The sequence below is a fragment of the Zosterops lateralis genome (assembly GCF_965231275.1).
Source record: "Zosterops lateralis genome assembly, chromosome: 1".
In the NCBI taxonomy this organism is placed as follows: domain Eukaryota; kingdom Metazoa; phylum Chordata; class Aves; order Passeriformes; family Zosteropidae; genus Zosterops; species Zosterops lateralis.
In genome coordinates, this window is record NC_139762.1 from 83,141,900 (window position 1) to 83,161,736 (window position 19,837).

The 19,837-nt window shown below is 39.2% G+C and overlaps 1 protein-coding gene across 12 annotated transcripts in view; it reads left to right on the forward strand.

Annotated features, from left to right (window-relative positions):
- Positions 1 to 19,837, forward strand: part of IKZF1 (IKAROS family zinc finger 1) — a 69,530-nt gene that overhangs the window by 12,435 nt on the left and 37,258 nt on the right. For 11 of the 12 annotated variants that reach the window (XM_083858473.1, XM_083858469.1, XM_083858478.1 and 8 more), the window contains exons 2-3: positions 631 to 684; positions 7,602 to 7,721. In XM_083858473.1, the coding sequence (XP_083714599.1) occupies positions 645 to 684; positions 7,602 to 7,721 (160 nt within the window). In that variant the 5' untranslated portion in view covers positions 631 to 644. Of the gene's footprint in view, positions 1 to 630; positions 685 to 6,219; positions 6,322 to 7,601; positions 7,722 to 19,837 lie in introns of those variants that run through there. The other variant, XM_083858476.1, reaches the window with a different exon arrangement.

Below are 19,837 nucleotides of genomic sequence, written 5' to 3' on the forward strand. Positions count from 1 at the left end.
GGAGCTGCTGCTCTGCCCATCTGCTGTGGCTGGAGGTGTATTCATTATTAATGGAGGTAGTGGCTGTTGCTGCTCAGATATGCAGCCCTGCCTGGGTAAATGAGACATTCTTCAGCAAATTGCTTCGGTTTTTGATTGCTGATTGTACGTGTGTCACCAAGCTGACTCAAGGTTCATCGATGCATGCTCAGTAAATTAGAAAGAACATAACTATGGATCAACCAAGAGAATGAATTCTGTGCCTACAATGACCCAGGGCCATTTAATTTTCTGCTTAATTTTGTTGCAGTCAGTTTGCATTTTGGGTTATTATGCAGTAGGAAATTAACAATAAATAACAAATTTGGTCCTCCTGTGCTTGTAATGATATTTTTATAAATCTTTGTAATGCTGTTTTTCAAAGGATCAAGGTCTGTGCCAGTCTGATACTCCAGCAAGTATGCAGGGAGGAAATAAAGAGAAAAATACATTATTCTTCCCAGATAATCTTATAGTTAAATAGCAAAGGGGATTTTTTCCTTTCCCCTTCTTTCTCTTTCTATGTGTGTGAGGTGGGTTTTTTTTCTCTTTTTCTGTGTGTGTATGTGTGTGTTATTTTACATTAACATAAAGCTTTTCCTCTCTTCTCAGATAACTTGAGGAAAATGGAAACAGATGAGGCTCAAGATATGTCCCAGGTTTCAGGTGAGGTCCTTACTTCTACAAAAAAAAAAATACTAAATTCCTGCTCATCTTTCTAGCACAATACAATGTTTTTCTTTTTGTCAATAAAATTGCTTTAGTTCTTTTTTAAAACCAAAGCGGGAATTGAGATATAATTAATGATATCTCTTGATATCAAGCCCAATGGTGCATGGATTTTTTAAAAGGGACTGTGTAAATACAAACATCAAGGGAATATAGAAGCATAGATGTAATTTTGCATTAAACCTGTGGTAGCGTATCCCTAAAGCATGGTCAGGTGCAAGTTTACACCATTTCTTTTGGGAGCAAAATTTTGATTGTTACAAAATAAATATAGAATAAACGAAGTTCACCAAGTGAGAGGGGGCAAATACTAAAAGCAAACAAACTGTATTTACTATATGGGATTATTTGACTTTTTTCCAAAGCATTCAGTTTTCTTTAATCATGTTAAAAACAGAAAGGAAAAAAAAAAGGAGTCAAAAGAGCAAAAAGAAAAAAGAAAATGAAAACTGATTGGCATGAGTCTTTATGCTTGTAATTGTTTTTGTCCAAGATGAAATTTTGAAATATGTTTAAATGGAGAGAATTTGGGATTCTAAAACTTGCCCTGTAGTTGCATGAATAGGATTTTGCAGCCTTACCCCATATTGATATTCTTTGGGGTACCCTTGACTTCCTTGGAAATTAGTTCCTTAAAAAAATGGCTTAGTGAGATAAAACATATTCATATTGTTGTGCCTCTGCAGTTGAAAAAGGCCAAGTTACTGTCTTTCCCAGTTTCCCTAATATGTTGGTAGCTGCAACGGTCGATGGCTTTCAGTTTTCACTTTTAGTGTTCAGCCTGGAACACAACAGCCCTGTCGCTGAGCCCACTCACAGCAGACACCTGGGCCTGCAGCTCTTGCTTCAGAGGCAGCTCTTGGGCACTGCTGCCTCAAGACCTGGGGGCTCCAGCCCTAGGAGGTAGCTGGTAAAGGTCTGGGCACAATGTGGGTGACTATGTCACTGGGTTTTCCTGAAATAAATGAATACAGTTTTCTTTCCCTCTCTCTTTTGTTATTTTTCTATCTTTTTTCTAAAAATTTTTGAAAAGTTTTGTCAGAAATTGGAACCCAGAACTTTCAATGTCATCTGAGAAATAAAAATCAAACACATTTTCTGTCTGAAATCAGTGTAATGATCTTCCATGCCAACAGAAGATTACTAGTTATGTTTATTATAGGGAAGTCATTCCTAGTTAGCCCTGTGGAAATATGTTACACTTGCTCCTCAGGTAACAAATTTGGAATTGTAAGTGGATAAATGTACACATCACTGCTTTGTTGCATGTTTACCCAATTTGTAAATGAAATAAAATCTGTCCTATACATGCAGTTCCTGGAGCATTTGTGGCCTTAGCAGAAAAAGCAGTGGGGTTTTAGTCATTTATTCACTTTGCATCTGCTTGGAGCAGTGAGAGGCACCATGATTTGAGTCCAGCTCCTCTTCCTGCCGCAGAAACCTTCCCTGCTTGCGTGAGCTCTTTCAGACGGGAACGCTGACCTCCTCTTCCTCTGCAGCAGCACAGGCTACCCTGGATACCCCCACCTAACCGTTGTGGTGTTCTTTACCGTGGTGTGAATTTGAGCTTCACACCTGCTACTTCTTACTAGAGCCTTGCTTGTTTTTCTTTTGACATGAAGAGCAACAATAGGGGAGATGCTGCCTTGATTGGATTGATAGAGCAAACACTTTGCATTCCTTGTGGTCTCCCTCTCCCCTTCAGAGGGAAAACTTACGAGGAACTTTGCCATTTTGAATGCTTGTATATATGTAAATATATACATAGTAGATTTATGCCTGTAATTTGTGAATCTCAAAGTTTTCTGTAGTTGAACCACTGTAGTATTTTGCTGTGCCTTTTAGCTTTTCTAGCATAGCATGCAATAGTACTATTCTGCAATGAGAGAGGGTTTTCTTGAAAAAGAAAGTTACCTTTGATACGAGGGAGACCTACACAAACAGATTAAAGAAAGTCTGCTTTGGACTCTTCCTGCCGTTTCTGTCACTGAGCATCTGGTACTTTCTGTGAGCTGTGACTTGTATTGGGTTGTTAGCTGGATTTATGAACAACTGGCCAAAGAAAGAACTTCCTAATTTACTTTCATTTATGGTAAGAGTTATGTGGGAACTCACCTTCTGGTAATGAGCATTTGTCTGATTAGGTTCAGATACTGACTCTTTGTAAGCTCTTACTAGACCTCAAAAGTAGAGGATCTGGAGGTACAGGGATGTTACCTACTTCTTCCTCATAGTCTGGTGAATGCAACCCATGAGAAAGAAGTAGGTAACGTCTACTACTGATTAAAGGATTTTTTTCCCCTTGTATTTTCCTGGGTTTCTACTTGCTTCTGGGATGCTTCCTTGCATGATAAGGCAGCCCTGTTATAAGTTGGGAACCAGTTAAACAACTGCACAGTTTCAGGAGTGTGAGATGGTCCTGTCAACTGTAAAACACTTACTTATTTCTCCTGTTTTATCAGTATTGCTCATCAGGTATAGCTGGCTCTCTGGGCCTGTGAAATTAGGGGACTTGGTTCACTGGCACACTTGGTTGTGTTTTTAAAAAATGTAAATTAAAAAACAAATTTGGTTTGGTGGGTTTCTTTGGGGCTGTTTTTGTTTTTCAACCCAGAAATGAAGAAGGTCTCTAGAAAAACAGTCACCCCAGCTCAGACACAGCGTTGTGCAGCCATGTGCTTTATGCAGCTGCAGCTGACTCAGGTGTGGCAGTGGCCAACCAGGCCAGGAGAGTATAAAACTAATGTGAGTGAGCCAAACCCTGCATGCACACAGACATTCCCACCTCGGGGAATCCAGGCATGGCTGACTCCTAGAGGAACTGAAATACTGTGTGACTAGCACAGAGTTCACACTTTTTATTTTTCTCCTGAAAGTGATATTTCATGAGACAAGCAGTTGCAGTTCTGAAATGAAGAAAGAGCTGACATACATTTAACCAAATGGTATCCGGCACCCATACAGAAGAGTCAGAAAACACAGATAATATCTCACTTAACAAGCAGTATTTTTCCTGCCTTTTTTTCTTTTTTTGCTTTTCTTTTTTTCTTTTTTTTTTTCTTTTTTTTTTTTTTTTTTTTTTTTTTTCCTCAGTTCTGGGGCCTAACAGTTAAGGAAGGTGAAAAAACGGTACAAATGTTTCCACATCTAACATTAAGAGATCTCCTAGAACAAACCAGGTTGTGCTGCACTCTGCAAAAGCAGGAAGAAGAAACCCTCAATATTAAATACACACACCCAACCTTTGTTTGTGAAAGGATAGGGAATGAGATTTCTATAAGACATCCTGCCCTGGCTTTCTTTTCAACAGTCATAGCACCAGCAGCACACTTCTGGCAGGAACTGAATCATTCTCAGATCTGGATGTACATGTTAAAGGAGCACCAGGACTTTGATAGAAATAAAGGATACTAAAACCTTATTGAACTGGGCAGCTTTTTCCCTTCCTCTCTTTCTTTATGTCTTCAAGTATATTTCTGGGGCAGAGATGAGGAAACTCAAATAGAGAGAAGTTGAGGGTCTTGCCAGGCATCACTAATAGGTTAGGCTTTTCTCTGACTATTTTTATACAGAAATGGCAGTGTTGAAAATCTGAGACCATCTTGCAGAGATGCAAATTGAAATGAAGGAATATTTGATACAGCCTGCAGTTGTAATTCTTTCTATTTATGACTTAACCAACAGCAACACAAGTCAGTGGCAGTACCAGAAACAGAACTTCAATTCTACAGCTAAGTGGCTCTTCATAATAATTAATCAGTCAAAAAAACCAAAAAACCCCACCCCCTTCACCCCAAGATTAGATTCTATTTTTTATACCTCACTTCTTATGCTACTTTGTTTTGTTATGTGACTTGCGAATAATTTTCCCCGGTAGTGGCCACTAGGTATTGGGGTTGAGTTTACCTCCTTTTCCTTTGACCAGTTGTTGTTCTGGGTATGTCTGTTTGAAATTAAAATGGAAGCATTCCTACCTTTCCTCACCCCACCTTCTATTTCTAAATTCAGTGTATGTGTAAGATTGCCATGCAGAAATGAACTTACCATGGTGTAATGATTTAAATGCAGTTAAGGCATGAAATACAAATACGATGCTCTATCATATTTGAATAGAATCCAAGAGACAAAGTTCAAGAAATAGATCTATTTTAAATCCACTAGTTTTGCCCTGTATTTTTGCATGTAGGGATTTCTCAATCATGTGTAACAAGAAGAAATCAAATTATATTAAATGGGTCATTAAAGACAAATTTACCAAATTTTCTTAACTGCAGTCTCCTGCAAAGAGAGAAGCAGACTTGATCTCCAGCTTCTGCCCCACCAAGTCCATGAGGCGAGTCTGATTCATACTGGGCAAACTGCTATTAATTTAGCAAGTAGAAGACTGATACCCATTTAGTGAACCAAAGAGTTCACCACTGCAAATGTACTCTTCTGCTAACAGGTTTCTATTCCAAAAAGACTACTCTGACTTCAAAGTATCCTACTTAGACTATGTATAGTAGGATGCCTAATAGCACACTTTTAAAGATATTATTTTGTCTATTATCTGTTATCCCATAGTTCTGATATTAGGAGTTTATATTGGTTTGTAGTCAAAAATAGTCTTCAGATTTTTAGGATAATTGTTCTTCTCAGCCAAGATTCAGTCAAAGCATCAATGTCCATTGTTGTAACTGGCAGCACACTTTGATCCTTGGAAGATGCAGGTAGCTTTGGATTACTGTTACATCTTAACAAATTTCCTTAACTTACATGTAATGTGAAGAGAGCTGCCAGGCTCTTGCTTGCCCTCTAATTGAACCTCTGGGGTTTTTGGGTTTTGTTTGTGTAGAGTGAAATGTATTGAACAAACTGAAATATTTCAGCTTGTGCATCTTATCTGTAAGAGATATCTCAGCTTGGCAGGTTAGGACTTGCAATGGAAAGTTGCTCTCAGTTCTGTAAGTTCCCTACATCCCAGAAATCTGAAGAAATAACTAAATAAGGAGCTAAATAGTGAATGGCAAAAAAAAAAAAAAAAAAAAAAAAAAAAAAATTAACTTACTTCCTTCTTTTGTTTTCCTTTGCTGTAAAATTCATATTCCCTCTTGTACATTTGTGCAACCTGCTTTTGCTCTTGCACTGGGATCCAGTGGGTGTGATTTTGCCCATTTAAGAATACCCCACAGAAGGGGTATTCTTATGAGGGGACCTTATTAAATCATGTAGTTTGTCCCCGTGCCAGTGCAGGATTGTTTCTTCAATGCTCTGGAGTCCTCTGGCCGCAGTTTGGGATGGTTTACCTGATGCTGCTCACAAAACCCTTGCTCTGCGATTATTCCACATTTTGATAGGCGTGGCATTAAGAAATGCAGTCACATACTCATTTCATTCAATTAAACATAGGTTTGTGCAAACAACCCAAAACAGCTAATTTGGAAGATGGCTTAAAACTACCTGTAATTTTTCCCCATTATGATCAGTATAGATGGGAAAACACAATGCTTTGATCCATCCTGAAGACAGGGAGGAAATCATTTATTTCATTCAGATCAAGTCCATAACTGGCACCACTAAACTGCTATCACTAAAGTAAGCAACATTTGGTTTATTTTTTCCATTTATGGTAAGTGTTTTAAGGTTTAATTGATGTTTATGTTTTAATGACAGAATTCTTGTTAGGAAAAAAACCCACTAATTTGCCAGAGCTTTGTGCCATACAATTACTTCCCTTATCAGTGTGCCAATTGCCACAGGATGTCTAACAGATTTCATCAATGCAATTTGGTAACATCTCCATTTTTGAGACAAGGGTCTTATGTGAACATTACTGCATTTAAATTGTGCTCTGGGTCTGTTCTATTCTTTGCTATTAATGCAAAGGCCAGTCTTTTAGTAATAGTCAATGAAACTAATCACTTAGATAATTCCTTCAGTAGATGTTTCCAAGGCATGCTTTTGTTAGAGATGTATGCAGTCATTTTAAAAGAAGTTCTGCAAGACAGTGATAGTTCTGTGGGTAGGAGATGTATGCTGTGACTGAGGGCTGAATCAGGAAACCTGGCCATTTCTGGAAGCACAATACTTAGCAAGAGAGCACTGAAACAGTTCCACAATACCTAGAATGTGTTAAAGCACTAAACTACCTCTGAAAAACCTTTTGTACTCAAGATATTGGGGCGGGTTTTTTTTCCTATTTGCAAATAGAAAACAATAAAATCCTCGAAATTACGTGTTTACTGAACTCTGCCAATACTACATGTTTAAGAAGTCCTTGTACCTACAGGCGCTTCACTACTTGTAGGCACAATGACCAGCCAGTTCTTGATCTATGGGTATTAGTGAAGCTTGCTGGCATTGTAGCTGCATTTTTAGTTGAAGATAAAACTTTATTTTTGAGATAGTTCTTTTGGAGCCCCAGAATTACTGTGGTTTAACCTTCACTATGTCTTTGAAGAAAATATAGATGTGTTCTCAAGGACAACTTGTGGAAGAAAGAAGAGTTTTTACGAATGATGTCTATTTAAAGACCTTTGTAATCTGTCAGTCTGTGTTGGCTAACTTGGATCTTCTGAGCATAGTAGCTGGAAAACATCCATATCTCACAAATATCCAAAATGGTAGGGCTAATAACTGTGTATCCAGACTCAGTAAATTTGTTGGAGACATTGGCATGCATTCTTTTAAAAAATTTAATTCTCCTGTATTCATAAGGAGTTTTCTCTGCAGGAGAGTAGGGTTTGGTCCTAAATATCATGATTTCATAGGGCTTAGGGGTTTTTTTAAGTTTTATTTGGTTTGTGGTTTCTCTTATTGTATTATGTGAAAATGAGGCTACTCTGACAACTAACTGATGCTCTCCTCACTATTAGGAAAGGAAAGTCCTCCAACTAGTGATGTCCCTGATGATCCAGATGAACCTATGCCTATACCAGAGGACCTTTCAACTAGTACTGGAGGTCAGCAGAGTTCTAAGAATGACAGAATCTTGGGTAAGATGACAAATACACTGTGTTAAGAAATACTAGTAGATAATATAACGATAAGTTACTTTTTCACAAGTTGGTAAACAAGCAGGTCCTGTGCCTTTTCATCTTCTTCAGGTGCATAGTGGTTTTTGTGCAGCCTTTTCTTTGGGAAAGGCATCTTCATCCACAGAGAACTTATAAAGATCCTACTATTTATCTTCTTTCTAAAGCATGACTGTTGCATGAAATTCTTCCCAGGAGTTTTCATTCTGTTTAGGAAATGGAATTAAGTATGGGGTTCCAGGTCAAAATTATATGAAGTTAGATTTGATAAAAATTCAATAAATGTGTGGGTATTTTTATTATTATTTTTATTATTAATTTGAATTCTATCTTGAATTTTATTGTGTTATCTGCTATTCAGACTTCTTCAGAAATGCCTATCAGAACATACATAGTATTTATATATTTGCAGTTCCAATATCTGATCTCCATTTATCCTTGATTTTTTTCATGGGAGAACTTTAGAAAACACTTGACTTTTAGATAAAAATCCACAATTGATAAAGTCTGTTGGGTTAAAATTGTTGTCCAGAGATGATTGTGCAAAATGCTGATTATTTTTGGACTCACACAAAGGACTAGTAGTGCTGCTGACTACTGCATGCACCAGCTCCCATGTACTGCACTAAAAAGACTAAATATTGGTTGAGACCATGCCTATTTACTAGTAGGAAAGAAAAAAAAAGGAAAAGAAGGGAAAAAAGCACAGTGACTCCCAGAATGCTGTGATCAATGCCCTATATGACAAAAGAATTTCTGTAAAGGGATGGCTATCAAAGTGTAAGTACTTACCCACAAATAAAAGTATTGCTCATTATTCTTATGTGCTCACATTATTGTAAGAGTAAGGGTCAGGGTGGATGATTTACAGAAAGATTGCAAGTGCCTTTAAATAATTATTGTCTAAGGAAATCCAGTAAAGGATACTACGTGGAAAGGGAGGCACAGAAGGCAAAATAATGAATTCAACATAATACAGCAGGATGGTGTCAGAATTAGGGATAGAAGCTACTCCCATATTCCAGCAATAGCTAGTACTGAGTGCATCATCTTATGCATCTTCATTTTATTTACCATTTGATCCCCTCTTATCAAAAATGTGAGCAAAAATTTCAGCTCCTACATGCATATTGACAGGCTTTATGGAAAAAATATTTTTAAAATGCTTTTTAGCAATCTGATCACTTAGTAAATGCTTTATTTTTCAATCCAGAGAACTTTGGACAAAATCTTTCATTAAGTGCTTGTCTGTCAATTAATTAAAAAGAGTTATGTCTCCTTTCTCCCACAGTAACTAACCCTACAAAATATTTAAGTCTTGAGTCAAAAATTAAAATTTTAAGTTCTTTGTTCAAACCCAAACAGGACTTCATTGTGTTGAATTTTCTTTAATATACACAAATATCAGCAGATTCAGCAAATTTGAACTTTATATTTGCTGATGATGTAATGATTCTGCCAACAGTTCAGTCATATATCAATATGTACACATATTCTAAATATAAGTTCCATCTGTTATTCTCATTACTCAGCAATAAATACAGATTTTCCATGTCCTGACAGTAACAATTTTTCTACATCCACTTCCTCTACCCATGGCTCTTTTGTTACATCTTGTAGTGAGACATTTACCATAGTCAACAGAAACAAAGACAATTCACAATACTCTGCTTTATGGATGATCTGTAGGTATCAACTCTAGTGCTTGTAATGTTTGTCTTTTCTGTAAAGCTGCATACACTTTTACCTCTTCTATTGCTCCTTTTTGCTAGCCCTAAGCTAGCTCTCTGAAAACAGCATACTAAAAAAAGTTAATTCTCCCTTTTTACAAAAAGGATCTGCACACATGCCCCGGGCATATCAAGAGCCATATGATTGCTGTGCACATTCTGGATCTTCATTAAAAGAAAATCTCTTAGGAATAAAACAACACCTTAGGAGTGGTGTTTGGCCTATATGATCCTATAGGTGTGAAGGGGTGAAGGAAGCTCTCTTCTTATGTAGGCAGTGGCATGGCAGTGTAGACAGGCTTGGTGTTTATTGCACTGTCATTTCCAAGTCCCAAGATCTGTTCCTCACTGCTATTTATCACCACACTTAGGTAGAGAAGAATGATCTGAAAAAGTAGTTTGAAGATTGAAACATAGACAGGAGAACATTGTAAAGACCCACTGATGTTATCTGTGTGCATCTGTCAGGTGGGAGCAAGATTGTGGCCTGTGGTAACTGACAGGCCCTGCACAAGCAGATATGGCCAGCTAACAATTTCTCTGTATGACTTTCCTAATGTCCCATCTGTTTCCTTCATCAAAAGGGAATCCCCTAGCATTTGGATTTATTTCAACATAGGATTTACAATGCATTCCACTTAACCCGTAAGACCCTGAGAGATCAGCTGTCCATACAGCATACACCAAGGAATTTGAGTCAGACATTTAATGAAGAGGGTCTCTACGTTCTGGAGGACTTTTTTGTACATGTAGGGCTATGAGGTAACAATGGGAATTGCAAGTTTGTTAAATGAAAAGAATAAATATTTACCTCATCCTACTGAAATTAGGTGAGAAACCTGTTTTTAATTTTAATCAGCCTGTGAACTAGAAATGTTCAAGTGACAGCTTGCTTACTCAGATTTGTAGTAACACTTAATGAAATGATTTTTAACCCTGGAGTCAAAAGTTTAATTACCTTTTTCATCGATTTAGCATTTCAAAGGTCAAAGATTACAGGAAATAAGTTATTTTTAGAAAAGAAAGATAGGGTCTACTCCTCCATGTGTTTTCAAAAATCTCCTTTTGTACTTCTTCCAAGCCTGTACTGAGACTTTAATGTGGTGCTACAAGCTGATAGAAACATTTGAAGTATTTTTGCTCTGAGAAGGAAGGTGTTTAAGTCCCCTACTCGCCAGATTTTATTGGGTGCCTTCAGTTTTTGAATTATCATTTAAAATTACTAGATAGAGTGCAAATTTCATAAAGGAGGTGGGCTTGTGAAATGTATGTTTTGAGTTGTGTCCCCAGACAAGGAGGATGCCCAAAACATGGGTTTCTTCTGACCAATACAAAAATGATCAAGGGTGTGAAAGGGTAATTTACGGAAGTACAGTCATCAACAGTTTCTAGTAATAACCTCAAGCAGCACAGCAAAGCAGAAACATATTGGAAGAGATGTTCTGGTCACCATCAAGGCTCTTCATTTCCTTGATGAGCTTACTATGATTTTAATGTTGCAACCCCCAGAAAGCCACTATGTGTTGAGCAGCTTCCTTCTGCATGCTTAATTTCTGCTGCTCTGTCCACTAGATCTTCCTCCTTCCTTGTACTATTCTCCACCCCAAATTTACTTCTCAGGTTGATCTGGCACCTGTAACATTTTATTATTTTCTTCTTATTCTTCTCACCCATGTGCTCTACAGATAGTTTCTCTAGAAAACACAGTGACTATTTTCAGCAGGATGTGAGATTTTCACAGCTCTTTAAGTCTGTAAAGACTCTGTTGTATCGTCTCTCCTACATATCCTTCTGAAATCTTGGTCTGAGTTATTTAGAAATACACATCCCACTGAAAGTCCATTCCATTAAGAATTAGTGCTTTGCAGCCTATTTTGAACAGCCCTATTTCCCATGGCACCCTATTGGATAATTTGATTATCATTTGATAGTTCTCAGAATCCGCAAGTTTCAAGTTAAACGTGGTGTGCACCTTTTGTGGATGATCAGTACTGAACATCCTGTATGTGGTAAACAGTTGCATTTTAGGGCTGTTTGTGCACTTAGGCTGTATCCTAATTCAAGCTATGTGTGGGAAGGTAATGACTCAGTGAGCTGTAGATCAGACCCTACTTCATGGAGAGAGAGCCATTTGCTCCAGTGGTGGCATTTGTCTAGAAACGTGGGCAGTTATGCCTTCCTTTATCTTTAACTGCCCATTCCATAGGTGCCCATCACTGGGTAAAAAAAGCCATCTCACAGCGTTAGTGGCCTCCAAAAGAGGCTGTGGGCTCACCATTTCTGCACAGATAGCTGTTTGGTGCTGCAGATGACCATAAACTTCTAAGACAGAAGTCAAATGTTACCACTGTAGTCACAGATTACAGTCTGGGCCTGGAATAAATAATGTTTAGAGATCTTCTTTTTAAGAGGTGGGGAGAATTCATCACACAAAATTGGGTTGAAACTGTCGCACAATTGACAGAGTATGCCCAAAGTAACCAGTCAGGGTGATCACAGACATCAGTAAAAACCAGACAAAATTCATGTGAAGTTATGAAATCTATTTGTTTAAAATAAATAAGTATGGGGAAAAACATTAAAAGTAAGATTTTTTTGACATTTTTCTCTCCTAGTGGGAAATACCAGATGATGATGTTGCATCCCTCCCACAATTCAGTTACTGAAGCAGAAGCCTGTGTAGCTGCAGGCTTCGGTGCCTGGCATCACTGGCCCCGACATTGCCTTCACACCCTGGTGACTTCCCTCCCAGCCATGGGTATTCAGAGGTTGTAACCTGCATGAGGAGCTACTTAGTGATGCAGGCAAGTGTCCCCTCTCTGAGCAGCTCTGGTGCTTTATTTCCTTAAAAGGAGCTCAACCATTTGAGAGCATGGACACAAGCATTGCTGAGGGGCCACCAGGCAACCACAACCATTGCCATTACATAAATCTACTGCAATTCACACACAGCTGGGTGGAGACAGAGTAAAAGTGTGGAAAGGGTGCAGACAGAGGGGGAAAGCAAGGAAAGATAAAAGGGGAAGTGCCCCACCCCAGCTTGCAAAATCAGTCCTGTGGTTCAGACAGGTCCAGCTCACTGCTGCTCTGGTAATTCTGCTGGGCAGGGAAAGGGGCAGAAGAAAAAGACTGCTGGAGCTAAACATCTTTGCACACTCCTCCTTGTGTGTGTTCAGTGGCTATGAAGGCAATGTCTTGTGTATGAATAATAAAGTGGGGCATGTGTGTGCCTGGACATTCAGAGAACCAAATTCCGAGACCTGAAGTAACCTGGAGGGCTGTGTAATATGTTTTATTTACTCAGGTTTCAGATGGACATCTCTGCTGTTTAGAGGTATGGAAGTGTGTAGAAGCTGATGAGCCTTTTCTAAATAATTGGTGATAATTGCTGTATTACCTGATGTAGCCCTCATGAGAGCAGAGAGAAAATTTGTTTTAAGATGGTTTGGGGAGCTTTGAAAATTCTCTTTAACCCTCTGTGATGAAATAAGGCTTGAAAGTCCAACTGAGGAGGCTTCTGAAGGAATTGAAAAACTTGAAGCTGAAATGTTTTAGGAACTTTTAAAAATAGGGAAGTGAGGAATCTCCCCTCTTGTTTGGTCTGAAGCCCCTATTTCTAACCCCAAAGTAACATTCCCCATATGGACTGGTATTGTATGCTCTGACAGCCTGCCAGTATGATGTATAATTTTTTAAGGAGAATGCAGGAGATATTTTGTCAGGATTATTTTCATTTTGTCTGCAAAACTCTTATGGGGATTTTTATAGAAGAGGATGGGAGTGGTTTCATTGGAGAAGGCATGTGACAAGTTTCATGAATGCCCTTAAATATGCCATACAGGATATAAGTTATATTCCAGCCTTCAAAGGTATGTATTGCATGAGCATAGTGTGGAACAGTGTGCTAGAGTGAGGTGCAGAAGACCCAGGTATATGAGGCCATTGGGAATTTCCTGTTATTCCAGAGACAAGCTCTGATCTTTGTAATGACTTAGGACTCAAAAAGATGTGCACAGAGGCAAATGGAAAAATGCCCTATCACTAAAAGTAAATTCCTCTGTCAAATTTAAAAATGCTCGCTGCAAGTAATGGAGGGTGAACATTTTCAGAATAAACTTGCAAGAAATTTGTGGAAGTAAGGATTACCCAGCCTGGAAAACAGAGCTACCACAGCCCCAGAGTAGGCTGTGCTGCATTATGAGCTCAGTTCTCTCAACCCATGCAAAGCCACATCAGGCATGCAAAAATCTGCCCTCTTGATGCAACCATAGCACATGACAGAATCAAATGCTTGGGAACAGAGCTGATCCTAAAAAGGGTTGTACTTTTACAATTATTTTTATTTAGTTTTGTGAGGAATTTTTTTACTCAGAAGTATGACAGCAGGAAGATTTGTGTTGCCACTGTGTGGCAACATGATATTGCAGGAGGTGCTGAAGCTAAGGGCTTTTTCCTCCCATTTCTACAGAGCTGTGTAGCTTGTGGAGCTACAGCCTATTTCATGAGCACCTGCTGGGTAGAGCTGTGTTTTCAGAAAAGAACATCAGCACAAAAGTCAGGAAAACCCTGGGAACTGTGAAAATTTTGTTTCTTCAGTGTTGGAGAGTGGCGAGCATTGCTTGAATTGGAGAGATGCAGTGTGTTTAGCTGTGTGGCTTTAGGTACAGAGATTGAGTCTGCTGATCTAAACTGCAGTGAGAGGAAGTTCTCTTTATCTGAGCAGAAGAGATGTGCCTCAGAGATAAGCCCCATTCTAGCTCAGGAGTTAAATTTATCTAGCAGGATCTCAGCAGTGGCTGCTGCTCAACTCAGAAACAGCAGGCTCTGGCTGAAAGATGGGCATATTTTAAGCTGAGGAGGATGTCTGTAACTGTGACTTGCAGAAAATTCAGGTTATTTTAAAGGAATGGTTCTTCATCAAAAGGTTGGATTGGCCTCCCATCACCAGCCACCCCTCTGTTCTGTGTTAATTCTTGCTCCCTCTTTTTTTGTAGGCTTGCTTTATACCTTGAGCAAGTTTTCTTTCACCCTAAGTGCTCTTCAGGACTAAACCATGCGACTTAACTGCTGGGCTGAGGCACAATGCAGGAACTGCTTGCCTCTACAGAGGTGCTGTTTTGGAACCAGCTGCTCTTTTGGTTTTGTTCAGCCACTCCTCACATTTCTGTAATTTCAACTCCTGCTATGGTGGCTCCCTGGGAAGAGATGGTTTATGGCTGCAGAGGATCTGCAGCTGTGCTCTCCCCTCAGAACTGTGAACTTCCCAGGCTCTGTCCCACAGTAAAATGGGCAAACACAGTGTCACTTTGGCTTGATGCACCACATCTGAGATTTGCACGGAAGGACCTGCAGCGTGGCCATGCCTCCATAGTTTTCTCCAGTGTAGAATAAGCCCTTTATGATAAAGAGAGGGGATGGAAGAGTTCCTTTTTGGAGCTGTAGTCCTTAGACCAGGCATGAACACCACTCATTTCAGCAGGACAGAGGTTTTTTCCCAAACCTTTTCCTTTGAGCTTGCTACATGAAGTTTCTTGAAGCCTCAGATAGTCTCTCAGTAAAAAGCTTTGCCTGGCAGGCAGTAAGTAGGTGTGACAGCCACCAGTGCAGGCTTATCCTCAGCACGTCATTTATGATGAAGATGTGAGACCACAACAAACTTTTAACTCATGAAGGTGGATCAGCTAGCGTCCCAGGATTTTGGCTTCCAGAGACAGCTTATTGGAAACTTTCATGCCTCATCCAGCTGCCTCCCTGAACAAGCAAGTGAGCAGAGCAGCAGCCCAAAAGCAAGCTAGAACTCAGCCTGCAATGTGAGACATCCTGCTGCCCCCTCCCTCCCGCCCTTGCCTCCTCCATCACCCATAGGTGGATTCTGTGTTGTGAAGGTGCCCATGCAGGGACATAATTCTTCATAAATTAACCCCAGCATGTGCTTCTTTCTTGGTTTTTCTATACCTTTTGAAGTTAGGAATAGTGCCCAGTTCTTGTATTGCAGTTTAGGGTCATGTTTCTCAGAAATATTGAGGTGTCTAAGTTACCTGCATAAAAAGAGATTCCAATAAGATATCTAATCTATCATTTCACCATTAGTGAGGCACCAAATGGGCACTATGGGCACCAAATAGGATTTTTGGAAGTGAGTAACTCATGCGCTGTTGATGCAAATGAGGTTGCAATCCTAACATGGCAAAATCCATGCCTAAAAATTGGATTAAGAACCTGATTGAAGGATTGCAGAAAAAGAAAAAAGGCAGAACAAGCACAGATTTATTCTCAATTTCCAGCAAAAACAGGCCTGATCCAAAAAGAAAAGTTAAGGCACACGTTTTTCTCTTTGTTTTTCACATTCCGTTTCCCTTGTTTCTCTTTCCCCAAAGATAGTCCAAAATTATTTCACTTGGGAAGTGTAATAAATGTAGCAAAAATGGAGAAATAGGACAGCATGAATTAACTTCCATTCTTCCAAGCCACACGTTTTTAAACGCAAAAAAAAAAAAAAAAAAAAAAAAAAAAAAAAAAAAAAAAAAAAAAAAAAAAAGGAGAAGAAACTGAAGAGTAAGGAGAACTTTCACATGAACCATTTTTTTACCCTGGAAATGTTACTTCTGAGGAAGTGGCTCTTACCAGAGTTTTCAGTAACTTCTAGATTATTTTATGGAATAATATGAGAAACTCACTTGTTCCGTGACACTTCCTAAAAAAAAAAAAAAAAAAAAAAAAGATAATTGAGGTCTTTAGAATAAATTGCTAATTCCTTCATATAACAAGAATTTTCCCTCCCTGCTGATTAAGTAACAACAGAAATATTTAATGCAATGAAGAGGTGGGTTTAAACTTAAGTTGGCCACACTTTCTGCTTGTGTTGCAATTAATAGAAGAGGAAATATTCATTCTCCATATTTCATCATTTAAAAGCATCCTGTGTTTGTAAGAGGCTGTGATCAGCCAACATCCCTGCTATGGATTTGAACTTCCCAAATCTTTGGTGGTTTTTGAGTTTTGGGGATTTTTGTCTAAGCTAAGAGTTTTGTGTTCTGATTTTTAATAGTGGCTTAGGGGTTTTTTGGAGGGAGATCTGTCCCTTCTCATTCACAGTACTGTGCATCTCAGCATTATATGGGCCAAGTTATGGAACCTGTTTTTTCCTGCTGTGATCTATGTTGCAATGCTCGGAAGTGGTGGCAGTGGTTGGCGTTGAAGTGGGATGGTTTCATTAGCACCAAAATGGGGACTGCGAGCTGGGGAACGCTGTGCTGTTCCTGTACCCCTCATGCTGCGTCTGCATTTCAGATGCATCCTTCCAGTTCTTTCCATGTGAAAATTTATTTTCAGGGGAAAACAACACACGTGCATATAGAATTCACTATGAAAAATATGTTTGCATTATTATGGGGTGCTTGGGTTTTGTGCCCAGGTTTGCAAAGCAAAAACACCAATGAGATTGAGGGAAGTGTCAAATTGTGCATGATCCATCTGTACCCTGACCTTCAGCTGGCTGTTATTCACAATTCAGGCTGTGAATGTCTCTGTCTTTCCAAAGTAGAGCACTCCTCCCAGTTTCCCCAAACTGAAGCCAGAGGTGAGAATATCCCTTCTCCACTGATATGACACCTTCCTTTCTGAGTCAGGGTTTGTCCTTTTTCCCCTGAGAATCCAACTAATTTTGTAACTGGCACCTCCTGTGGGTGGTTGGTGGAGGGGATGTGGGGAAGCCCCATGGCCAGCATGGTCACTGGAGCTTTGTCCGCTGCAGGTGTGGATCTACAACAATTTATCTAGAAGTCAAATGGGAACTAGGCTTTTCTGGGGAGGGGTTGAATTTCCTGCCCATTTGTCCACATAATGGCAAGTAGAAGTAAAAATGAGAAATTATAATTGTTCTAGAAAAAGGCTTCAGTGGCTTTGGAGCCCAACACATTAAATATATGAGGGAGGAATAATGTTAATGAGGCATTACCTCTGTTGTAGTATCACATTTGTTTAATCTTGCCACTACATTGCTAGTAGATCCTTGTAAAATTGGTATCCTATCATAGGCTTATTGTGGTGTTAAGTGGAATTCTTTTTCTCCTTGCAAAACAGACTGGAGAAGTCTGATATTGTTTATTCTGTAATTACACATTAATGAGTCTGTACATTTGCTGTACAGTATAAGCATTAATAATAAGCTCTTTCCTGTATTCAAAGAAAGAGACTGATTTATGCCGTACATGATACAGCCCTTGGTGTTTAGAAGACAATGCAAATACGTTTTTTATTACTAAAGCTTTTTACAATTCATTTGTTCTTTTTAATACTGCCTTTGAAATTTGAAATGGCAATGTACTTTCCAGCTGTCAGGAGCCATTCATTCCATATTCTCCTCTTTGCATGTTTATATGTACACATATGCACATATGTGCCTGCAAATATGTGTCTGTCAGCACACAAAATTATGTGCCTGCAAAACCAACCTCCTCTATGTTTATGTCTCTGTGAAAACAGTCCACATATGCAAAACGATGTTTATCTTGAAAGCTGAGTTTTCCTTCTTCTTAAGACCAAGCAAACATACTCTCTGCACATAAACACATGCCATGAAATTTTTTTTCAAACCTAAAAGAGGAAAAGGTTAGTTCCTGCTAGCTTGTCTGTATCCCTATAAGAAACCTAACCGTAAATTCCATTTGGGAAGTGGGTAACAGCTGAGGAAGATCTGCTTGTACACGTTGTGGCTTTTGTAGTCTGTGTAAAGCTGCTGGGCCAAGGCAGCTGTGAAGGTCATGGTACTAGAAGGACCACCAAGGGGTTCATGAAGATAGAGGGAAATGGAGAAAGGAGTGAGAGAAACACTCATGCCCCCAAGTCTTCCTGCCAGCATTCTTTGCTTGAAAAGGCTCTCCTGCCTGCCACGACTGCTTAGCAGTGAGGGGTATGTGGGTCCTCAGAATTCTCTCCTGCAGCTCATAAGTGCTATTTCTTCTTGCATTCAGGTGTTCTATTAACTTGATTACTTGTATTATATAAGTAAATCCCTGTAATGGAGAGACAGGGAAACTGTCATGAAATGTTTTTCTCCAGAAGATTCTTTTGCAGTCCTATACCAAATTGAGGATCACAGTGAAGCATTAGTATATAGTACTCAGAGATGAGGGAAATATGGGTGACACATTGAAATAATCTAGTGGAAAATGCAGATATAATATCTTGTATCTCTCCTTTGAGATACAGCTTTCCACTAAAAGCTTATGGATGCCTAACTTGATATCTTTCTTAGAGATATTTCTGTAACTAACTGAGCTGACAAATACAAAAGCACAGTTAAAAGTACCACTGTAATAAGGGTAGTGATGGACCCCTCTGCTCTTCTGTAATTTGTAATTTGTATTCAGGGAATCTCCTTACGCACATCTTGGGGAGCTTCAGGTAAGTTCAAAATATAACTTCTCACAAAGACCAGGCTAGTTGAGCACAATGCAGTCCCCTGCCTTCCTGTGTGAGAACTCATGTTTTCTCTGCAATGGTGGTTTTTTTTCACCCCTCTTTTTTGTCCTCAGTGAGACAGAGCACAAATGGTTGCCTACTTCCTGAGAACACAGTGATCCTCACATTCTGGGCTGTGGGTTGTGTTTTTCACGTTCAGGCATAGGATAGGAGTTAATCAGATAGCCATGGGCAGCTCTAGCAAATAGCACATTTGCATCAGCAGAAGCTAGTTTCAGCAGACTTGCTGGGAAGGTTTGCTGCAGCGTGCCACCATCCTGCCCCACTGACAGGCACTGCACATTCTTTTGATAAAACAGATGACAGTAGAAAATGAAACTTTTAACGTTCTCTTCTTCAAATGCTTGAGAAACACCTTACCCTCTAGGTGTGAGTCTGTAATTCACATCCGCTTTCCTGGTACTCCATGATGACTTTGAGGTAAAGGAATTTGAAGCTATGGATGAGCCATACTTCATTTATCCAGGTGACAAGGAGAGCTCTTAGAACCACTCTAATGCAAGTGACAATCCTGATGGCTAACAGTTTCCAAGAGTACAAAGGCCTTCAAGTAGAATATGGGGATTACTGGCATTTGAGTGTCTTATGTGCTCAGAAATAATCAGCCATTACTTCTTTTTTCTTTTTTTTTTTTCTTTTTTTTTTTTTTTTTTTTTTTTTTTTGGTGTTAGACAAATCACTTCAGACTCAAACTTGATTTTTTTCTCTCTTCTAAATGAATGAAGAATCATTCATCAGTCCCAAATTTTTGTCTCCAGTTGCTGACCAGTTTACCAGGTAAAGGGTGATTTTCTGAAAACCGAATCTGCACACTTTCTGCAGCCTCTGACAGACTTGCCTGGCCATGACTGACGCAGCCTGTAT